The sequence below is a fragment of the Hylobates moloch genome, unplaced genomic scaffold, assembly GCF_009828535.3.
Source record: "Hylobates moloch isolate HMO894 unplaced genomic scaffold, HMol_V3 SCAFFOLD_21, whole genome shotgun sequence".
In the NCBI taxonomy this organism is placed as follows: Eukaryota; Metazoa; Chordata; class Mammalia; order Primates; family Hylobatidae; genus Hylobates; species Hylobates moloch.
Window position 1 is genome coordinate 50758030 of NW_026652296.1, and position 18118 is coordinate 50776147.

Consider the following 18118-nt stretch of genomic DNA (forward strand, 5'->3'; position numbering starts at 1 on the left):
GCCCCCGGCTACTGGCTTTCCCGACTGACCACTGTGAGAAGGAACACAGTCAAGGATTTCCTCACTTGTCAAAGGCTCATGATAATACAAGGATGATAGAAAATAAAAGCTGAGGCTTTAAGATGGGTGTGAAGGTTCAGCCTTGTGTTAACTGCCACACCTGCTTCAGGTGCTCAGGCCATCCTTCACAACCAGTCAGGTTAAAATCCCTGATTACTGAAATAGTCATTTTAACTTCTTCTTCTCTTTTTTAATATATAGAAATCCTTCCCCCAAAACAAAGAGGTATAAAATGTCTGGTTTAAATAATAGAGTATCATATGAAGTTTATGAATGTATCAGTTTCTAAAGGAAAAAAAAGTGGGTGCATATGTGTCTGTCATTGGGAATACAATTGTTTTTCAAGGATTAAATACTCAACATTTTTTTCCCACTAATAGAAATGAAAGCTGGAAAGAGTTAATATTTCTTGTAGCAGCAGCAGCTACTTGCAATTAAATAGCAGAAAGTTTTGTCGTACCTCTTTCTTCTGTTCAGAAAACCAGCTTGTATCTTTGTTTGAACCTTGTGGCAAGATATGAAGATCCACGAGGACAGCAAAATTCCCACACTGAAAGACATTAATGGCAGAGTCGGTGTCTGTGCGGCTCATGCCCAGCAAACAATGAGAGAAAATCTCACAAATTCCTATGTGGTTGCTCATGATGAAATGGCAACAAAGTTCACTACTAGACAGAACTTTTAATAAAGAACATGGTTACAGGTCATAATCTACTAATAGATTTCCTAGGTTTTACATTTACAGTAGAAATGCTAAGGAGAGATGCAATCTTAATCAAGACAGGAAAGACAAAATATCTGTCTCTGGGCTGCACCTTGAAAGGGGATGTCCAGGCATCCCGGCAGCAGTTGGAAGACGTGAAGCATCAAGAGAAGTTAAATAGGTCAGTACAAGGTAGGCTCCACAAAAGAATGATTCCATGCACAGCCAGGGGAATTCTTTCTTCTAAGTAGCAAATAACAGATATAAGATACTGCATTTTTAGACGGACAAAAGGATTGGCTAGGACGGTACACTTTGGAATTGAAATAGGAAAATGGAAGAATGAGAAATAAGCAAAAAGATAAAGATAGATACTGAATGCTAGTTAACAAAACAAAATTCACTAAAGTATGCTACAAAACTGTACAAAGCCTGACTCTGTTCTTATTCTATAGGCTAGCGCTGTCCAGCACTTTAGAAAAAAATGGAAATATTCTATATATATGCTGTTCCATAAGATAGCCATATGTGGCCATTATGTGGCCATATGTGGCTGCTGAGCACTCAAAATGTGGCTATTGTAACTGATAAGCTAAATTTTTAATCAAATTTAAATTAAATTTAAATAGCTACATGTAGCTAGTGGTTCCATACTGGATAGCACAGTTAGAGACCCTGTGAAAAGTTGTTGCCTTATAAATCCTCAAATATGAGTGAAGTAATTTCTGAGAATCACAAGATAACTGTGAACAAACTAATTTGGTAAGGAATGGGACACCAAGGTTGGGGATGGTCTGAGAGACCCAGAGGTTTGGTTTATGAGACTCAGAGGTTCAGTTTTTTCACTTCCTTGGCTGGACAGTTTTGGTTTTTTTAAAATTCTGTCCTATATATCAACAGTGAAAGGAAAGTAGTTTCAACAAATGGTTAGACCATCAGATGTAAATATAAAGTGAAACTTGACACCTACCTCACGCTATACACAAAATTTAATTTGAGATGGATCACACACCTAGGCAAAAAAGCCAAAACTATCTTCCTGATCTTTGGAATAGGAAAAGATTTCTTAGGATCCAGAAAGCACCAAATATTGAGAAAAATAGTTGTAAAATTGTTAAATTTTCAAAATTAAAAATTTCTGTTAACCAAAAAAGCACCATTAATAAAATAAATAGGTATGTTACAGACTGGGAGAAATGTATTTATGTATTCAAAAATACATGTATCTGGAAAAAAGGACTGGTACCCAAAATATGTAAAGAACTCCTACAAACTGATATTAAAACAAACAAACAAACAAAAAACCTGAGTTTGGAACAGACACTTCACAAATAGGATAAATGAATGGCTAATAAGAAAATGAAAAAAGTGTTCAATATCATTAGTCATCAGGCAAATTAAAATTAAAACCGCCAAGAGATACAACTACAATACCCACCAGAATGACTACGATTAAAAAGACTGACATAACGTGAAGTGTTGGTAAGGATATGGAGCAACCCAAACTCTCATACTTTCCCAGTGGAAATGTAAGATGGTCTAACCACTCTGGCAAATGGGTTTGTCAGTTTCCTGTAGTTAAACGTACATTTACTTATCAACTGAGCCAATGATTCCTCCCCAGGTATTTACCCAAGAGAGATGAAGTATATGTGCACACAAAGACTTGTATACAAATATTGATGGAAGTTTTATTTATAATAACCCAAAGTGAAGACAACCCAAAAGTCTACAACAAGAGAACAAATTGTGCCATATTCATGCAATGGAACACTACTCACCACACTACAGATAGACTCAACATGTATTCATCTCAAAAACATTAGGCTGAGCAAAAGAAGCCAGAACAAAATAACACATACTGTATGGTTCCATCTATATATAATTCTAAAACAGCAAAATCAATGTGTGAAAGGAATCAAAACAGTAATTTCCCAGGGGAGTAAAAAACTGGGTGAGAATTGTCACAAAGGAACTTTGTATGTGATAAGAATATTCTGTATCTTGATGGGGTATGTTATGTATACACTGCAATCAGTTCCTTTCACTATATTTAAATTATACATCAATAATAAACAATTTTTAAACTCTATGTAAAATGCACTCATACTTGTTGGCAGTTATTTAAAATGTAGGTATTACGTCCCTGAAAATGTGTGGGAGACCAAAATGAAGTTTACTGGGTAATAAACTGTGAAGCATGTTGAAAGATGGTTTCCTATGATGTAAAAGAGTGCACTTTAGTGTGTTACAGTTTAGTGTGTTGCAACCAGCATTTTATTTTAATGAAAGAGAACTGAAGACAATATTAGAATGCAATACAAAATATCAATGTGTCATATGGTAAGATCAAGAATTGTTTTGTGAAATGTAAGTAAGTGTGTACTCAGTTATGATGGAAAGCCTATTTCTTATTGTGGGTTGTAATAAAAAATGTTTGAAAACCACTCAAGTATACTGTTAAAGTTCTTCTCAACTGTTGGTTACAGAATTTAACCTTTAAGGAGTATGCTGCCACCAGGTGGAGGTCGCATGCCACAACTACAGGATCTTAGCCATGGAATATTAACCTTTCCTGTGCCATGGACTTATTTAGCCAACTGTGAAGCTGATGAAACTTGCTCAGAATAATATTTTTAAATGCATGAAACACAACACATAGGATTAACAAGAAAACTAATTACAATGAAGTACAGTTATCTTAACGAAAGAAAAATTTGAGACATAGGAATGTATGCCCTTGTTTATTAAGGCATTGGGTCTTGTCACATAGTGATGGATCTGGTACTACTACAAATCTGAAGTAGTGACAAGCGTAAATGATATCTTCATTATCTGCAACAACCTTAATGTAATATGAAAAGAGCTATAATTTCTAATGGTGACAAATACTGCTAATATTATTCATATTTTTATTTTGAATCCTACATTCATAATAAAAAGGAAAACTAAATTTACTAGAACTTGATCACAATAAAGACATAACTTTTTCCCATGCAAGTTCACTGGCCTCTGAATTCAATCACAGGCCCATTGAAGTTCCAAGGATTCTGGAATAAAAGCTCTTCCAAAGTGGTAAAATATGTCTCAACACATTTTATTGCAGGTTCCTACAGGTGCTCTTTCCTGATTTTTTAATCGAAACCAAGTTCACTGCTACCTTTTCATTAGCAAAACTAATTGTTTTTTTTTTCTTGTAACCCTCCTACCACCGCAAAACTAATTCTTTAACAAAAAAAGGGGTGGGGGGAGGGGAATCTTAAGCAACTTGAATTGATACTGTTAACAGCGGCTTTCTGAAGAATTAACCTAATAGTAAGGTCCGATTTGGTATTTTTCTCACCATTTTGTGACTTTGATCACAAGTAACCTAGTCTAAGTTTGAAAATAAACAGATTGAGTAGAATGTCTCTTTTTAGAAAAATAAATTGTCAAATCTTACTGTGACGATCAGACTTTCCTGGGGTTTCTGGAAGCCTCCACTGTTTGGCAGGCAGTCCCCTCCCCCGCAGGGGGCTCTCCCTCTGCAGCCTGCAGTTCTGAGCTCTCTGAACTCCCTCCCACACTAGGCAGAGGTATTCTGCCTTTCCAAAGTTCCCTGCTCTCAAAGCTTTGCTTCTTGTCTCTCATGAGAAAACAGAAGTGAAAAAAAAAAAAAAGAAAAGAAAGCTTCTTACACTGCCAGCAGCACAGCCTCCCTTCCTCCTCCTCCTAAGCAGGAGAAGGTTATTTCTAGTCTCAGAAGATCAACTCTCCAGCTTTCTTCTGAGAGGAGCAACACGGTAACCATCACTTCTTTCTCAGCCCACAACTGGTCACGCTGCAGAGGCCAAGCCACCTCTTGAGCAACCATCAGGCTGCTAGGAATAGCTTCACATTGCATGCACCGGGCTGCGATTCCCCCAGCCAGGGTCTGGTCTGGCTTCTATCCCCTCCACCCAGAGGATTCAGCCAACAACGGGGGTGTCACCCCCAACTCCTCCCTTTCCCTAATCCTCCAGAATCAGTCATGCATCTTGTCCATTTTAATTTTTTAGAGAGTTCTCAAACACTCTTCCCTCTTGCTCTGCTGCTCATATCTTCTCCCACTTGGAAGATTACAGTCACTTCTATCGGTGTCCTGGATGAACCCTCAATGCATATCCGGGAAATCTCTAACCTACAAATCGGATCAGTCCACTTCTGCTGCAGCTCAGAGCAGCAACTCACAAGCCTCTAATGAGGCCCATGTCTTTGTCTCCTGCACCTGACTTTTTCCTTTTTTTTTTTTTTTTTTTTTTGAGACGGAGTCTTGCTCTGTCACCCACGCTGGAGTGCAGTGGCGCGATCTCGGCTCACTGCAAGCTCCACCTCCCGGGTTCACGCCATTCTCCTGCCTCGGCCTCCCGAGTAGCTGGGACTACAGGCACCCGCCACCATGCCCGGCTAGAACCTGACTTTTTCATCCTTGGCTTACGTTACAACTTGCCTCGCAGCTTCCATGCTTGTTGAGATCCTATGCATCCTCAAACCCTAGCAGGAGTGTGGCCAACTCTGTGAAGCTATTCTGAACAGTTTCTCTTTCCCTGCTCTGGACCAGCCCATTCTTCATGTGATTATTTATTTCTACATTAAGTGACTGGTCCATATAGGGCCCCCATCCTAGGCTATAAGCTCCATGGAGACAGGTCTATACCTCTGCCAACCTTGTATCCCTAGCGATCAACACAGTACCAGCCCTCGGTGAATGCTTAATATTTAATGAAAGGAAGACAAATGAAAAAAAACAAATGACAGAACAAGTTAGCCCCAAGTATTGGGCAAATCACAGCCTTGTCTGCAAAGGGAGAGTGCTAAGCCCTTTCCAGCGACAAAGCCATTCCTATTCAGCCCAGTGCACTGACACATCATAGAACAACTTCCCCTCTCCCTATTCTGGAGTAGTGACAACTCTGCCATCACCAACAACAACCAGACATTTTTCATATTTTGTGAAATGGGAATACAAGAATTTTAGGATTACTTCATTGGAAACTCACTGCCAACTGAGCGTGTTGGTTATTTTTCCTATCTCTTTCCTAAGAATTCCAGAGGTGCAACTCACACTATTTCCAAGTCCTCAGAGGTGGGAGGTCTTGTCTTCTGTGTTTACATTACATATAAGAATAAAGGTGAAATTATTAACATTTCTCACCCACAAAGCCATCTCTGGAGCAGACTCAGAACTCTTAAGAGATGTAGAAAGGTCACCACATTCTCTCATGCACTCGTTGATCATCCGAAACACCTGCTGAGTTTCACAGGGGCACTAGCCAGGCCCTGAGAGAGGGAGGGGCAGCAGCTGGGCACTGTGGCATGTGTGACCACGGCACATACTCAAGGACCAGAGGAAGTGGAGTGACAGCTCTGCCTGAGGAAGGTGAGGGAAGGGAAGGTGGTGTCGCAGTTAAGTACTGAGGAACAGGGCAAGGAGTACAGAAGGAAAAATGAACAACGCTCCATGCATAGAAAGAGCCTGACTAGCTCATGTGCTTTGGAGACGGAAAAGAGTCTCAATGCAGAAACACAGGGCATTGTTGGCAGATGGGGCCAATAGGGCAGGAAGGTTCAGGCCACAGAGGGGCCCTGGACAGGCTGAGGAGGCTGGTGGGCTGGAGGGCTCTCCTGGGTAGGAGCGTGGAGCATGGGCGGGCAAGGGGAAATCACCGGAGCCAGGCAGACAGGTTCAAAGCCACTGCAGGAACCCAAATAAGAGACCAAGCAAGGTGATCTCAAGGTGAAGGGGAAGGGACACATTTGAGGGACACTCAGAAGACAGAAGTAAGAGGATGTGGCTGGGTGTGAGGGAGAGGAAGGACAAGGGTGAGGCCCAAGGCATGTGGGCAGTTTCTACCACACCTACAGGGTTTCCAGAGGCAGCTTACATACATGAGTCTGTCGCTGAGAAGCCACACAAATCGTCACTGGCGTTTTACATCCACCTGGCATTGAGGGTATAAGGCAGCTTCAAGTGACGAGGCAAAGATTAAAAATGGGGAGAATAAGTAAAGGCAAACAAGGGTAAAAACGTATGATGAAACCAATGATAGGCCTGCACGAAATTCCCACCATAGTCCCAAGTCTTTGCAACATCTGGCTCTGAGATTCCTAGGTAAAAATGTGAAAAATACAGCGCCAATCAGAGTCAAAAAGATGAGAAGGAATCCATGCTGAGGATAACTCAATCATTTCTGATACTACAGCTAGAAAGAGTTTCTCCTAAAGGCCTCCTCAGAAAACATAGAAATTTTCTTCCTGGAGTATCAATTTTACAAAAAAGTTATAGAAAACATATTAAATATTTTCATATTACCACAAACTGCACACATCTTACAGCATAAAATTTTATAGTGATGTGACTTTTAAATAATCACAGTTTAAAATATTGATTGCCATTTCCAGAGCACCTATGATCCAGGCACTGTGCTAAGTTTTACTCATAGCATTCAATTAAATCCTTGCCACTCTGGTGAAGGAGCACAATGATTATTCGCATTTTGTAGATAAGGAAGTTGAATTCGGGAAGGTCTAGTCCAAGATTACACAGGCAGTGAGTGCCAGACCGAGGAATCAAATCCAGATCTCAGAGACTCCACATTGCCAGACATTACTCTGCGGAAATTTAACCCCTGTGGAAGGCTACTCAGGACACACTTCCAGCCTCATGTGGGAGCACGTTTAGGCTGTCTAGCCTGGAACCCACTCCCCTTTATTTAGGAGCTGGCCCCTATTCCCTCTAGGTAAGCAATGGCAGCCAAGTGTGCCCTAAAACACCCTATGCCTTAGTGCCTGGTGACTGCACCAGGGATTCTCAACAGGGTCCCGCAGCTCCCTTCCCCAGGCAGCCTGATTCCATGTCTGATTCCATTCCAATACAGGTACGGAGAGCTCAGATACTCGAGCTGCCACTGTAGGGCCCCATGCTGAAACACAAGTGCAGTGAGGCAGTGAAAGCCTCACCATAGAAAGAACGAGGTGGGTGGGGTGGTTAGGGAGAAAAAAGGGTGAAGAGGGGAAAGAAAAGAATGTAGCAGAGGATGACAGCAATAAACCCTGCGAGAGGTGGGGCAGAACTGTGAGGGTAGAAGAGAAGTCTCCTGAAATTAAGAATCCCTATCCAGAGACTTAAAAGCTGAAGAAAAGTCAATGCAAGTGTGTTGTCAATTGAATTCCCTTGGCCTGTTACTCACGTGAAATACTGGCCCAGGAAATCCAAGCTTGTAGTTTACATCTAAGAAAGGGAACCAGCATACTTTTTGGATGGCATACTCAGTAAACTAGCACACAGGTCAGGAGATGCGAGAATAAAGAGTCATTCTGTTGGAATATACTACATATTTAGTCCAATTGCAAAAATGTACTAATGGTGAACAAGTTGGCAATAACAATATTAAGATTCATGGAGCATTTGTGTGCCAGACATGGTGTCAAGCCCTTTCTGTAGTTTAATTATTGCATTTAATTCTTGTGACAACTCAGAAGGCAGAAACTATTACCCCTTGGTGTTCTGGAAACACTGAGAAATTTAAAAGCACTCTTTCTCTTTTAGGAGATCGCTGGTGATCATGACTGGGTTTTGTTTGGTGCGGTGCCTTGCCAACCTGGCAATACTTGTCAGGTCGGGTACAAGGAACACTCCGTAATCTCAGTAACAGAATTAGACACAGCCTGAATTTGAGATCATAACACACAAAGAAGGCCTGGAGAGGCCGGACGCGGTGGCTCACACCTGTAATCCCAGCACTCTGGGAGGCCAAGGCGGGCAGATCACAAGGTCAGGAGATGGAGACCATCCTGGCTAACACGGTGAAACCCCGTCTCTACTAAAAATACAAAAAATTAGCCGGGCGTGGTGGCGGGCACCTGTAGTCCCAGCTACTCGGGAGGCTGAGGCAGGAGAATGGCATGAACCCGGGAGGCGGAGCTTGCAGTGAGCCGAGATCGCACCACTGCACTCCAGCCTGGGCGACAGAGCGAGCCTCTGTTTCAGAAAAAAAAAAAAAAAAAAAAAAAAAAGAAGGCCTGGAGAAAGCCCTTTGATGACTAATGGGAGAATGGCCTAGCACAGGAAGTTCAAAGACGAAGAATCTCTTCTAATGATGCCCCAGTTTAGGACGGGTTGAGCCACCTCCTTTCTCTACTGCCAGTTTCCCTATGTACAAAATGAGTGGACCGAACTAAATTGCCTTCAAGGTGCCTTCCCTTTAAGATCTCATCTCCTGGTCATTTTGGTTTGCAACCATTTACTTGGATTCTACCTGCACACATAGTGTCTGTCCTCCTGTGGAGGTTATAAAAGAGTTACACTGAGACTAGCACCTCATACTGTCCTCTGTCAATCCACTATGGGCTGTCCACCAGGTGGCCTTTGTGGAGGAGCTGCCTTCTGTTACCTTCGGGTTGTCAATGTCTAGTACTGGGTCTGGCACACAGATGGTCATGAGGAGTGTTTGTTAAATGAAAACATACATCAGTGATGAAAATCAAGTGGCTGGCTTATTCTCTCTCTAGGAGGGATTACCTCCCTCTCACCTGCACCCTGAACACAGGAAAAAAAACACTACAGAATCAAGCTCATGGTTTACAACTAAGGTTGCCCCAGGTATGCACAGAATACTGTCACTCATGAATCGGAATGGCTATTTCCCCACTTTCCAGTCAATCAGGCAGAACAAGATGCAAGTACAAAGCCCTGGTTGATAATGTGAATCCAGACCCATTAAAGGGAACTTCCTTGGTTGCAAATGGATGACTAGTTCTTTAAGCTTGAGTTTTTTGGGTTAAAGGGATGCTTGGGAGGGTGTGACTTGTCTGAGGTGAAAAGGACTCAGGAGGGGAGGGAGCTCCTGTCTCCTGTTTAGTGTCTGTTGTGGGACCTCTGACTACAGGTCAAGGATGTGTAACTTCCCAGTCACTTGTTTTCCACAACAGATTTATTACTATGGTTGGGGAAGGATTCTACAAAGATAAAGAGTAAAACACAAAGGAAAGAGAAAGAAAGATGAGGGAAAAGCAGAATAAATGACTTTGACAGCAGCTTCTAAAAGGAGGAGAAAATCAAGTAAGAGGCTGTGATGTCCTTCAGTAAATCATCTCTGGTATCCTATTGAGAAAGAGTTTTGTGTTTTGACCCAGAGTGCTGTAGGGTGGCTCACAGTCTCCCTGGGTAAGATTTGAGATGGGAGGCAAAGTACTGCTTGGAATAAAGCAATGGTCAACCATGTTATTATGAAGGGCTGCTTAAATTTAACATATGCCCCTGGGACCCTGGGGTAGAACTCCAGGCTGAATCACAAACTCTCAAAGCCATCGCTGCATGAAGAATACATTTGGGAATCGGCTCTCAGGGGCTCCCTTCGAAAGATGAGAACTGATTTCATTTCTTTAGACCCTCCCTAATGGTTTTCAGGACATGATTATCTCAAGTATAACCTGCAGGTACCTTCCCTCAGTCAACTGGTCAGTGGCGTAGACACAGCATGTGTGGCAATGAGTAAAACAGTGGCTTGGTTCAGCACAGAGCTGACTTCAAATCCTAGCCCTGAGCCTCAGTGGCTCCGAGACACAGGTTAAGTTCCTCCAATGTAAAATGGAGATAGCAATGAAAACTACATCATAGTTTTATTTTTGAGGATGACATGAGACAATGTGGGCATGAGGCTTCTGCACCGTGCCAGCCACACAAAGGGCTCAAGGAAGAAATATTGGCTGCTTTTCTCTTTTTTTTTCTCCAAAGGTAGAATTTGTCTTAAATTCCAAAGACTTCTAAATGAATTCTCAACTGTCAGTTCCATAAGATTTACAAATAGGTAGGGCAGAGGTTTCCACCTATTCCTATTAAGAGCCAATAAATGCCCCATAATTCTTCTGCACAGTTTTACTCTGGCCACACACTGCTTCTACGAAAAAGAGCAGATGGCTTGTAATCACACCACGTTACAAGTCAAACTATGAACTCCCCTCTTACATATTTCTGCAAGAGAGCACATGAAATGAAAAGATAATCTGACAGAAACTGTAATGTACTCATCCGTAAGGCCCCTGACTTGAGAGGGTGCAAAGTGGCTGGGACACAAGCATCACTCACATTTAGTGACATTTTTGCTGGTCAGGAGCATGTTCTGGATCAATTATGGCCTCTATAATCCGTAACTGGAGTATGGGAAAAAACAGGAATATCAGCACCCACAAATTTTGTCCACAACTTGATCTAACGTGTGTGATCATGAGGCATTGGAATGTGGCTTTGATTTTAAACTAAGAATTAACATGTTAGAAAGTATTCTTTAATATTTGTGAAGAATCTTGACATGAAAGAAAAGCTTTTCAGTTTATGAGTTAGAGGAATTTATGACAAACTACATATGAGTCAAAGAAAACCCCTGTAAATATTCCCCTAGTGATCAACATCTAGGTTGGCAGATTGTTCTAAAGGGTGGCCAGTTTTGGAGGGAGATTTCTTGAAGCAGGAAGGAAGAGGAAAGCCAGGTAGCATAATTTTCCTACCTCTGTGGGTGGAACCAAAGTGTCTTTGATAAATACTTTGGGGATTCTGGATGACTTAGAGGAATTCAGTTTATTTGTTTATAGGTAAAATAATTTAAGGAATCCCCCCACAGTGGTAATTTTTCCCTGGAATCTTCTCATTTACTTTCTAATATAACAAAGGACTTGCCAGATAAAGCTATGACAGGTACTCTCTGCTCAATCCAGCTGTCATTTAATTTTTTTCTGGGGTATTAACATTGTATGAATACTGCTTTGTTTTTTGTTTTTTAATGTACAACTGTGTCACAGAATGAGTACTGTGTATCAAGGGGGCTACACATTTACTCTTTTAAAGTGGGTGTCAACTTTGACAGGCCAAAGATAGGGCTAAGTGTGACCTTTACAGGAGACAAACAGCATTGAAGTATGTGGCTGCAAACTAAAACACAACCTCAGAATGAGGAGTTTCTACTATTTCAGGGCTCAGGGTTACCAGAACCTTGGAGAGCCCCAACAAAGTCAAGTGCTAGGCCTGTTTGTGCCCTTGGCCACACTTACCATCCTGGCTCTGCTAGCTCAGGAAAGCTCTCTGTATGTACGAACTTAGGGATATTTACCCACTACAGCCTCGAGCCTAGACTACCGGTTCTCAGAGTACCAGCGGCCGGTTCTCAGAGTACCAGCGGCCGGTTCTCAGAGTACCAGCAGCCGGTTCTCAGAGTACCAGCGGCCACAGCATCTCCTGAAGCTGATTTGATGTGCAAATTCTTGGATCCTACTCAGACCTACTCAATCAGCAATTACAGAGAGGGGGCCCAGGATCCGGTGTTTTAACAAGCCCTCCAGGTGATTCTGGCACATGCTGAAGTTTAAGAGCCCCTGCTACAGGCCCCCTTGTATCCTGGAAGAATACTCATAGCATTCTCTGTAGAATACAGGAACTTTTTTTGAGGTTACAATAGAACGGAAGAAAAAAATACCTGATGAAGTTTCACCATGTAGTACAACAGGAAATATATTCACCAGAATAAATTTCAACTGTAAAACTCACAAGTAAAAAAATCACCATTTTATCATAATTACAATAGTTCCTTTAGTGTAAATTATGATTTTCTTTAAAAAGAAAAAATAAAGGCTGAGCATGGTGGCTCACACCTGTAATCCCAGCACCTTGGAAAGCCAAGGTGGACAGATTGCTTGAGTCCAGGAGTTCGAGTCTAGCCTAGGCAACATGCCAGAACCCCATCTCTACTAAAAATACAAAAAATTAGCCAGGAATGATGGTGTGCACCTGTAGTCCCAGCTACTCAGGAGGCTGAGGTGGGAGAATCATCTGAACCCGGGAAGTCGAGGCTGCAGTGAGCCAAGATTGTGCCACTGCACTCGGCCTTGGCAACCGGAGTGACACCCTGTCACAAACAAACAAACATTCTCCAGAGGTGAATGTGATGTGTAGCCAGGGTGAGAGCCACAGATAAAACAGTGCCTTGCTGAGCATTCTTCAAAATTCACCTCTGAATTAGGATGATAAAGATGATGAAAATCCAAAGGGAAAAAGAGATCTACCTGCTGGATGAAGGGAGAGCCTTAGGAAGAAACAGAAAGGAAAGGCCAGAAATGAAAAGAAAGGGGGCTGTAAACTCCAAACAATTAAGGAACAGATATAACTGCATTTAAATCCTTTAATGAGTTAGATGTCTGGGCTCAGAGGAATCCATCCCAGGGCACCAGAGCCTGGCTCGACCACCGGGATGAGGAGGAGCATAAGAGTTACCTGGAGAACCTAGAGAGACACAAATGATGCTGCACTTTTCAAAAAGGAGAAAAGGATGGATTTTACAGCTATACATTTAATCCATAACAGACTATTAAGGGAGAGCCTGAAGAAAATCCTAATCATGAAAAACTACCTCATTTTCTTCTTTGATAATATTCTTAGCTGCCATGACTGGTGAAGGCAGTTGACAAAGCACACGTGAACCTCAGCCAGGAATCAAATGAAGTTCCTCATGACATCCTTTTATTCACATTACTCCACTAAAACAGCTTCTGTCACGGTTACCAATGATCTGCATGTTGCCAGGCCCAATGGTCAGTTCATGATCCTCATGCTACTCTACCTCTCAGCACCATCTAACAAAGTGGTTCTTTCACTTCCTGCTTTCCTTGATTTCTTGGGACACCAGAAGTCAGCTTTCCTCGTTCTCCTCCCTCCTCACTGGCCACACTTTCTCAGTCTCCCTTGCTGGCTTGTCCCATCACTTTGGCCTCTAAACACTAGAGAGTCCAGGGCTCAGTCCTTAGACCTCTCCTTGCCTCCATCTGCACTCTCTTCAGTCTCAAGGTTTCAGACACTGGGCAGTTTACATGCTGAGAGCTCCTAGTCTTTTTGCTGTAGCTTAGACCTCCCTCTCACCTCCAGAGGCATATATCCAATTGCCTACTGTGCATCTCCACTTGGGTGTCAAATAGACATCTACAATGTAACAGGTTCAAAACCAAACTATTAATGTTTACCCTCAAACATGGTAACTAATGGTAACTCCATTCTTCCAGTTGTTCAGGTCAAAAATGTTGGAGTCATTTTTGATGCCTCTGTTTCTCCCATATTACACATTCTCAGTCTCGGTATCTTATTTAACAAGGGTGACAAAACTGACCACTGCTGTCCAATAACATTCTGTGATGATGCACATGTTCTATATCCACAATGTCTAATACCTTAGCCTCAAGCCACATGTGGCTACTGAATATATGAAATGAGGCTTGTATGAATTTTAAATTTGATTTCTAATTAAATTGGTTAATGAGCAGTTAATTTATTAACTTAAACAGCTACATATAAACTAGTCACTGCCACATTGGACAGCCTAGACACTTCCTTAAAGTGACTCCTGGTTCAGAAATCCTGGTTCTATTATTTTAGTGAGAGACTAAAACCACAAAGGGCAAGCAACATCGGGAACTCATAATAGGAAGTGCCCAGTGATGCAAGGGGAATCCCATCCTGCAGGGAATTCCAGAAGGCTCCTAAGGACCACACGTGAGGGAATGATAGGGACTAACCTGGGAAATTTTTTTGAACTTTACCAAAGAAGGTGCTGATCCAATAGAATTGTTTTATTTTAAAGGTGTTTTCCTTGTAAATAGAAAATGAAGCAATAAAAACTGTTACTGACAAGTAAAGGATTAAGAAGTTTGTTTCCCTTCACCTTTCACCCTCACTCAGCTTTATCAAATCAGAAAACAAAATTCAAAATTCATTCAATGCAAAATAATCCCTTAGTTTTGCTGAGAATCAACCTTAAAGTTTGGCACTGAATTTCCCTCACTATTCTGCTCTGCTTCAGAACTCAGGAAACAATCCTATGACTACTTTCATCACAGAGAATTTCTACAGAATGAGTAAGAGTTCAAAGGGAATCTTCAACCAATTCATGCCTAAGGCAGGAAATTGAAATAGGACAGAATATATTAGACAAACACAGGCGAGGTCTGCTGGTGAGAGCCGAGTTTTTCTTCCTCTGACCCATTTTTAGAGAACTACAAAGAGGAATAAAGGGAGGTCGTTAATTGGTCACAGGACTTGTGTAGAGGTACCTCTACTTTCCTTTTCTAGTTGACTGCTGAGAATAACCCCCTCTTCAAGGAATGCTCAAAGGGGAAACGTGCTGGGACAGGAGACCACTGATGAAATGGCTTCAGAAGCCGAAGATCATTAATTAAGAATATTTAGAGTGAGGTTGAAAGCTTGGCTGAAAAGAGTGGGAGGGACAAGTCTGTATCAGCTGCTACCTACACATTAGCAATTAAGCCTTATAAAGGCTTTCAGCGGAAAGTTACATTTCCCAGGCATCCTCCTCGGATAAGTGAAGAGCCTCCTGAGCCAAATGAACTCTGAAGACCATAGCATTGACTTCAGAGTAATACTGCCAGCATCCACTATTACACACCCTTGATTCTCAGGATTCGATGTCTTCAAAACACCACTACCCATTGCCTGACATAGTGTTTCTCAAACTTGGGCGAGCATCAGATTCACCAGGAGGGCTTGTTAAAAACATACATTGATTAGCTTTGTGCTCGGCTAGGTATGAAAAAAACAAAAAGAAGAAAGAGAGAAAGAAAGAGAGAGGGAAGGAGGGAAGAAAGGAAGGAAGGAAGGAAGGAAGGAAGGAAGGAAGAAAGAAAGAAAGAAAGAAAGAAAGAAAGAAAGAAAGAAAGAAAGAAAGAAAGAAAGAAAGAAAGAAAGAAAGAAAGAAAGAAAGAAAGAAAGAAAGAAAGAAAGAAAGAAAGGAAGGAAGGAAGGAAGGAAGGAAGGAAGAAAGAAAGGCAAATTGCTAAAGCTCAGCCCCACGGTGAGACTTAAACCTGGGGTGAGGCTGAGAATGTGCGTTACTAACAGCCTCCCAGGTGATACTGATGCTGCTGGTCTAGAGACCACACTTCGAGATTCACTGGCCTAGAAGAGTGGTTTGCAACCCTGGCAGCACCTCAGAATCACTTGGGGAGCTTTTAAAATAATAACTATGTCCAAATTCTACGCCAATGAAATCAAATCAGACTCTCGGGGTGGGGCCTGGGTATCAGTATATTTTAAAAGCTCCCTACCCGATTCTAATGCGCTGGCTGGGCTGAGACCCACTGCTGAGATGATTACCTTCAACTATTTAAATTTGGAGACTACATATACTCTGAACAGTTTAATAATTATTCCTTGTTTTAAGCAAATTCCATACCTTTCACACCCATAAAATGAAAAAGAGAAGCAAAAAACTACCTTGTTTTTCCTTACACATTAGAGATAGGGAGGCAGATCCTGGTGTCTGCTTGATTCCACCTGCCCTTACTGGTGATGGTCACTTTCTTTTTTTTTTTAACAAACCAAAATATAATAAGCTTCTTTGCACCTGCAAATGTCACCCTCCACTCCAATTCTGCTATTTAGACAGGATTCCCTGCAGATTTACTAATTAGAGCAACTCACGCTTTGTGAACACTGATAAATCTTCTAATCCCTTTAAAATATGGTAGGTAAAAAGTGATACATTTTCATGACAATCCTACAACTATTTGAGGAGCAGGTAATATTTCCAAAACACTCAAATTCTTCTAATGTTTCTTCCTTCAGTCTCTTTTCTATCCTCCTTGAATGCCTTTTTTTCTTTCTAAATCAGATTCTACTTTTCCTTCATCTATCATCTGCCTGCCTGTACCCTTCCTTCATCACCTCTGCCTTAATGTGACAAGTGTAAACTTTACAATTAATTATTCTTATGAAATAAAGTTTTACGGTGCCTGTTCCTAATTTAACAAACAAGGGAACTGAGTATTTTTATTTGGTGAGATAAAAAGACACTAAATTATTTTTGGTATGTGCCTCCTGATTAACTCTGCCTTGGGCATTAGTCCTCAACAGGAAACTTATTCCCCACCCTTAATTCCTTAAATTAAGAAAGCTTCAGGCTACAATCCACTGTGTGCCATGAATCAGCACCTATTGGTGAAATGTGACAATACAGTTTACCTCAAAATAACACAGCCAAAGAAGAAGGTCTGGTGCGGTGGCTCACACCTGTAATTCCCGCACTTTGGGAGGCCATGGCAGGTGGATCACTTGAGGTCAGGAGTTCGAGACCAGCCTGGCCAACATGGTGAAACCACAAATCTACTACAAATACAAAAAATTAGCAGGGCATGGTGACATGCACATGTAGTCCCAGCTATTCGGGAGCCTGAGGCAGGAGAATCGCTTGAACCCAGGAGGCGGAGGTTGCAGTGAGCCAGGATGGCACCACTGCACTCTAGCCTGGGTGACAGAGTGAGACTCTGTCTCAAAAAAAAAAAAAAAAAAAAAAAAAAAAAAAAAAAAAAAAAAAAAAAAGATGAAGGGCTTTATCAATAAGAATCTAGAACTGTAATTTTAGATTCTTAATCAGGAGTTGATTTTGCTCCCCTCCTCCCTGTGTACAATATCTGGAAACATTTAGGACTGTCATAGCTGGCATCTAATGAGTAGACTCCAGGAATACTGCTAAACACCCTATACTGCACAGGCCAGCTCCCACCACAAGGCATCATCTGGTCTACAATGTCATTAGTGCCAAAGTAGAGAAACCCTGGTCTAAAAGCTTCTGCATGGAGCCAGCTGATTTAGCCCTGGAGAATTTGCAGGGATCGAAGGCCAAGAGGAGGAAGAAAAAGAGGGACAAATGGCCCTGGGTCAAAGAGGTACTACAAAACGCTCAGCCAGAGTGTGGACGCTGCTCATCCTCCCAGCTGCCTGGAAAAACAAAGAAAGGGTCCTCTTAGTCTTTACCTTGCCAGAAGTTGTCAATGACAGCTTTCTTCCTGGGATTAGGGTTTAATTTGGTCACAGAAAGAATTCTATTCCATGATTCATCACCTGGCCAGCTGACAAACTACCCCAGCTCTATAAAGCATTCTTATATCACTGTTAGCTTTTAACAGGGCCTAAACCAATGAAAGAAGGGATGGAGACAGGGAGAAAGGAATTAAAAAATAAATTCAGGAATTGTGAACAGACAACATTTAAAAAATAGGCTATCTCATTACTTTTGTCAAAATCTAAATGATCATGTTGTCCCTTCTCTTGAGAGACCTTGTTACCTAGCCATTTTTATTTTGGGTAATTTGCATGGGGTATTTGCATAGGGGTAAAACTTAAAGATTCTTCTCATGTATTATTAATGTCATAAGGAGATCATGATATTAGATGTATTTCCTGTTGCTATTCAATTCCTAGAAAAATTACATGAATCAATTGAACTGTAAATATCAAACTGATCCACCATAAAAAGATCAACGTCATGTCTTTAGATCCTAATA

The 18118-nt window shown here is 41.6% G+C and overlaps 1 protein-coding gene across 1 annotated transcript in view; it reads right to left on the reverse strand.

The window, feature by feature from the left end:
- Nucleotides 1-18118, reverse strand: part of SLX4IP (SLX4 interacting protein) — a 190624-nt gene that overhangs the window by 69189 nt on the left and 103317 nt on the right. Inside the window, exon 4 of the mRNA XM_032142169.2 lies at nt 521-610. Coding sequence (XP_031998060.1) covers nt 521-610 — 90 coding nt within the window. The remainder of the gene's footprint in view (nt 1-520; nt 611-18118) is intronic.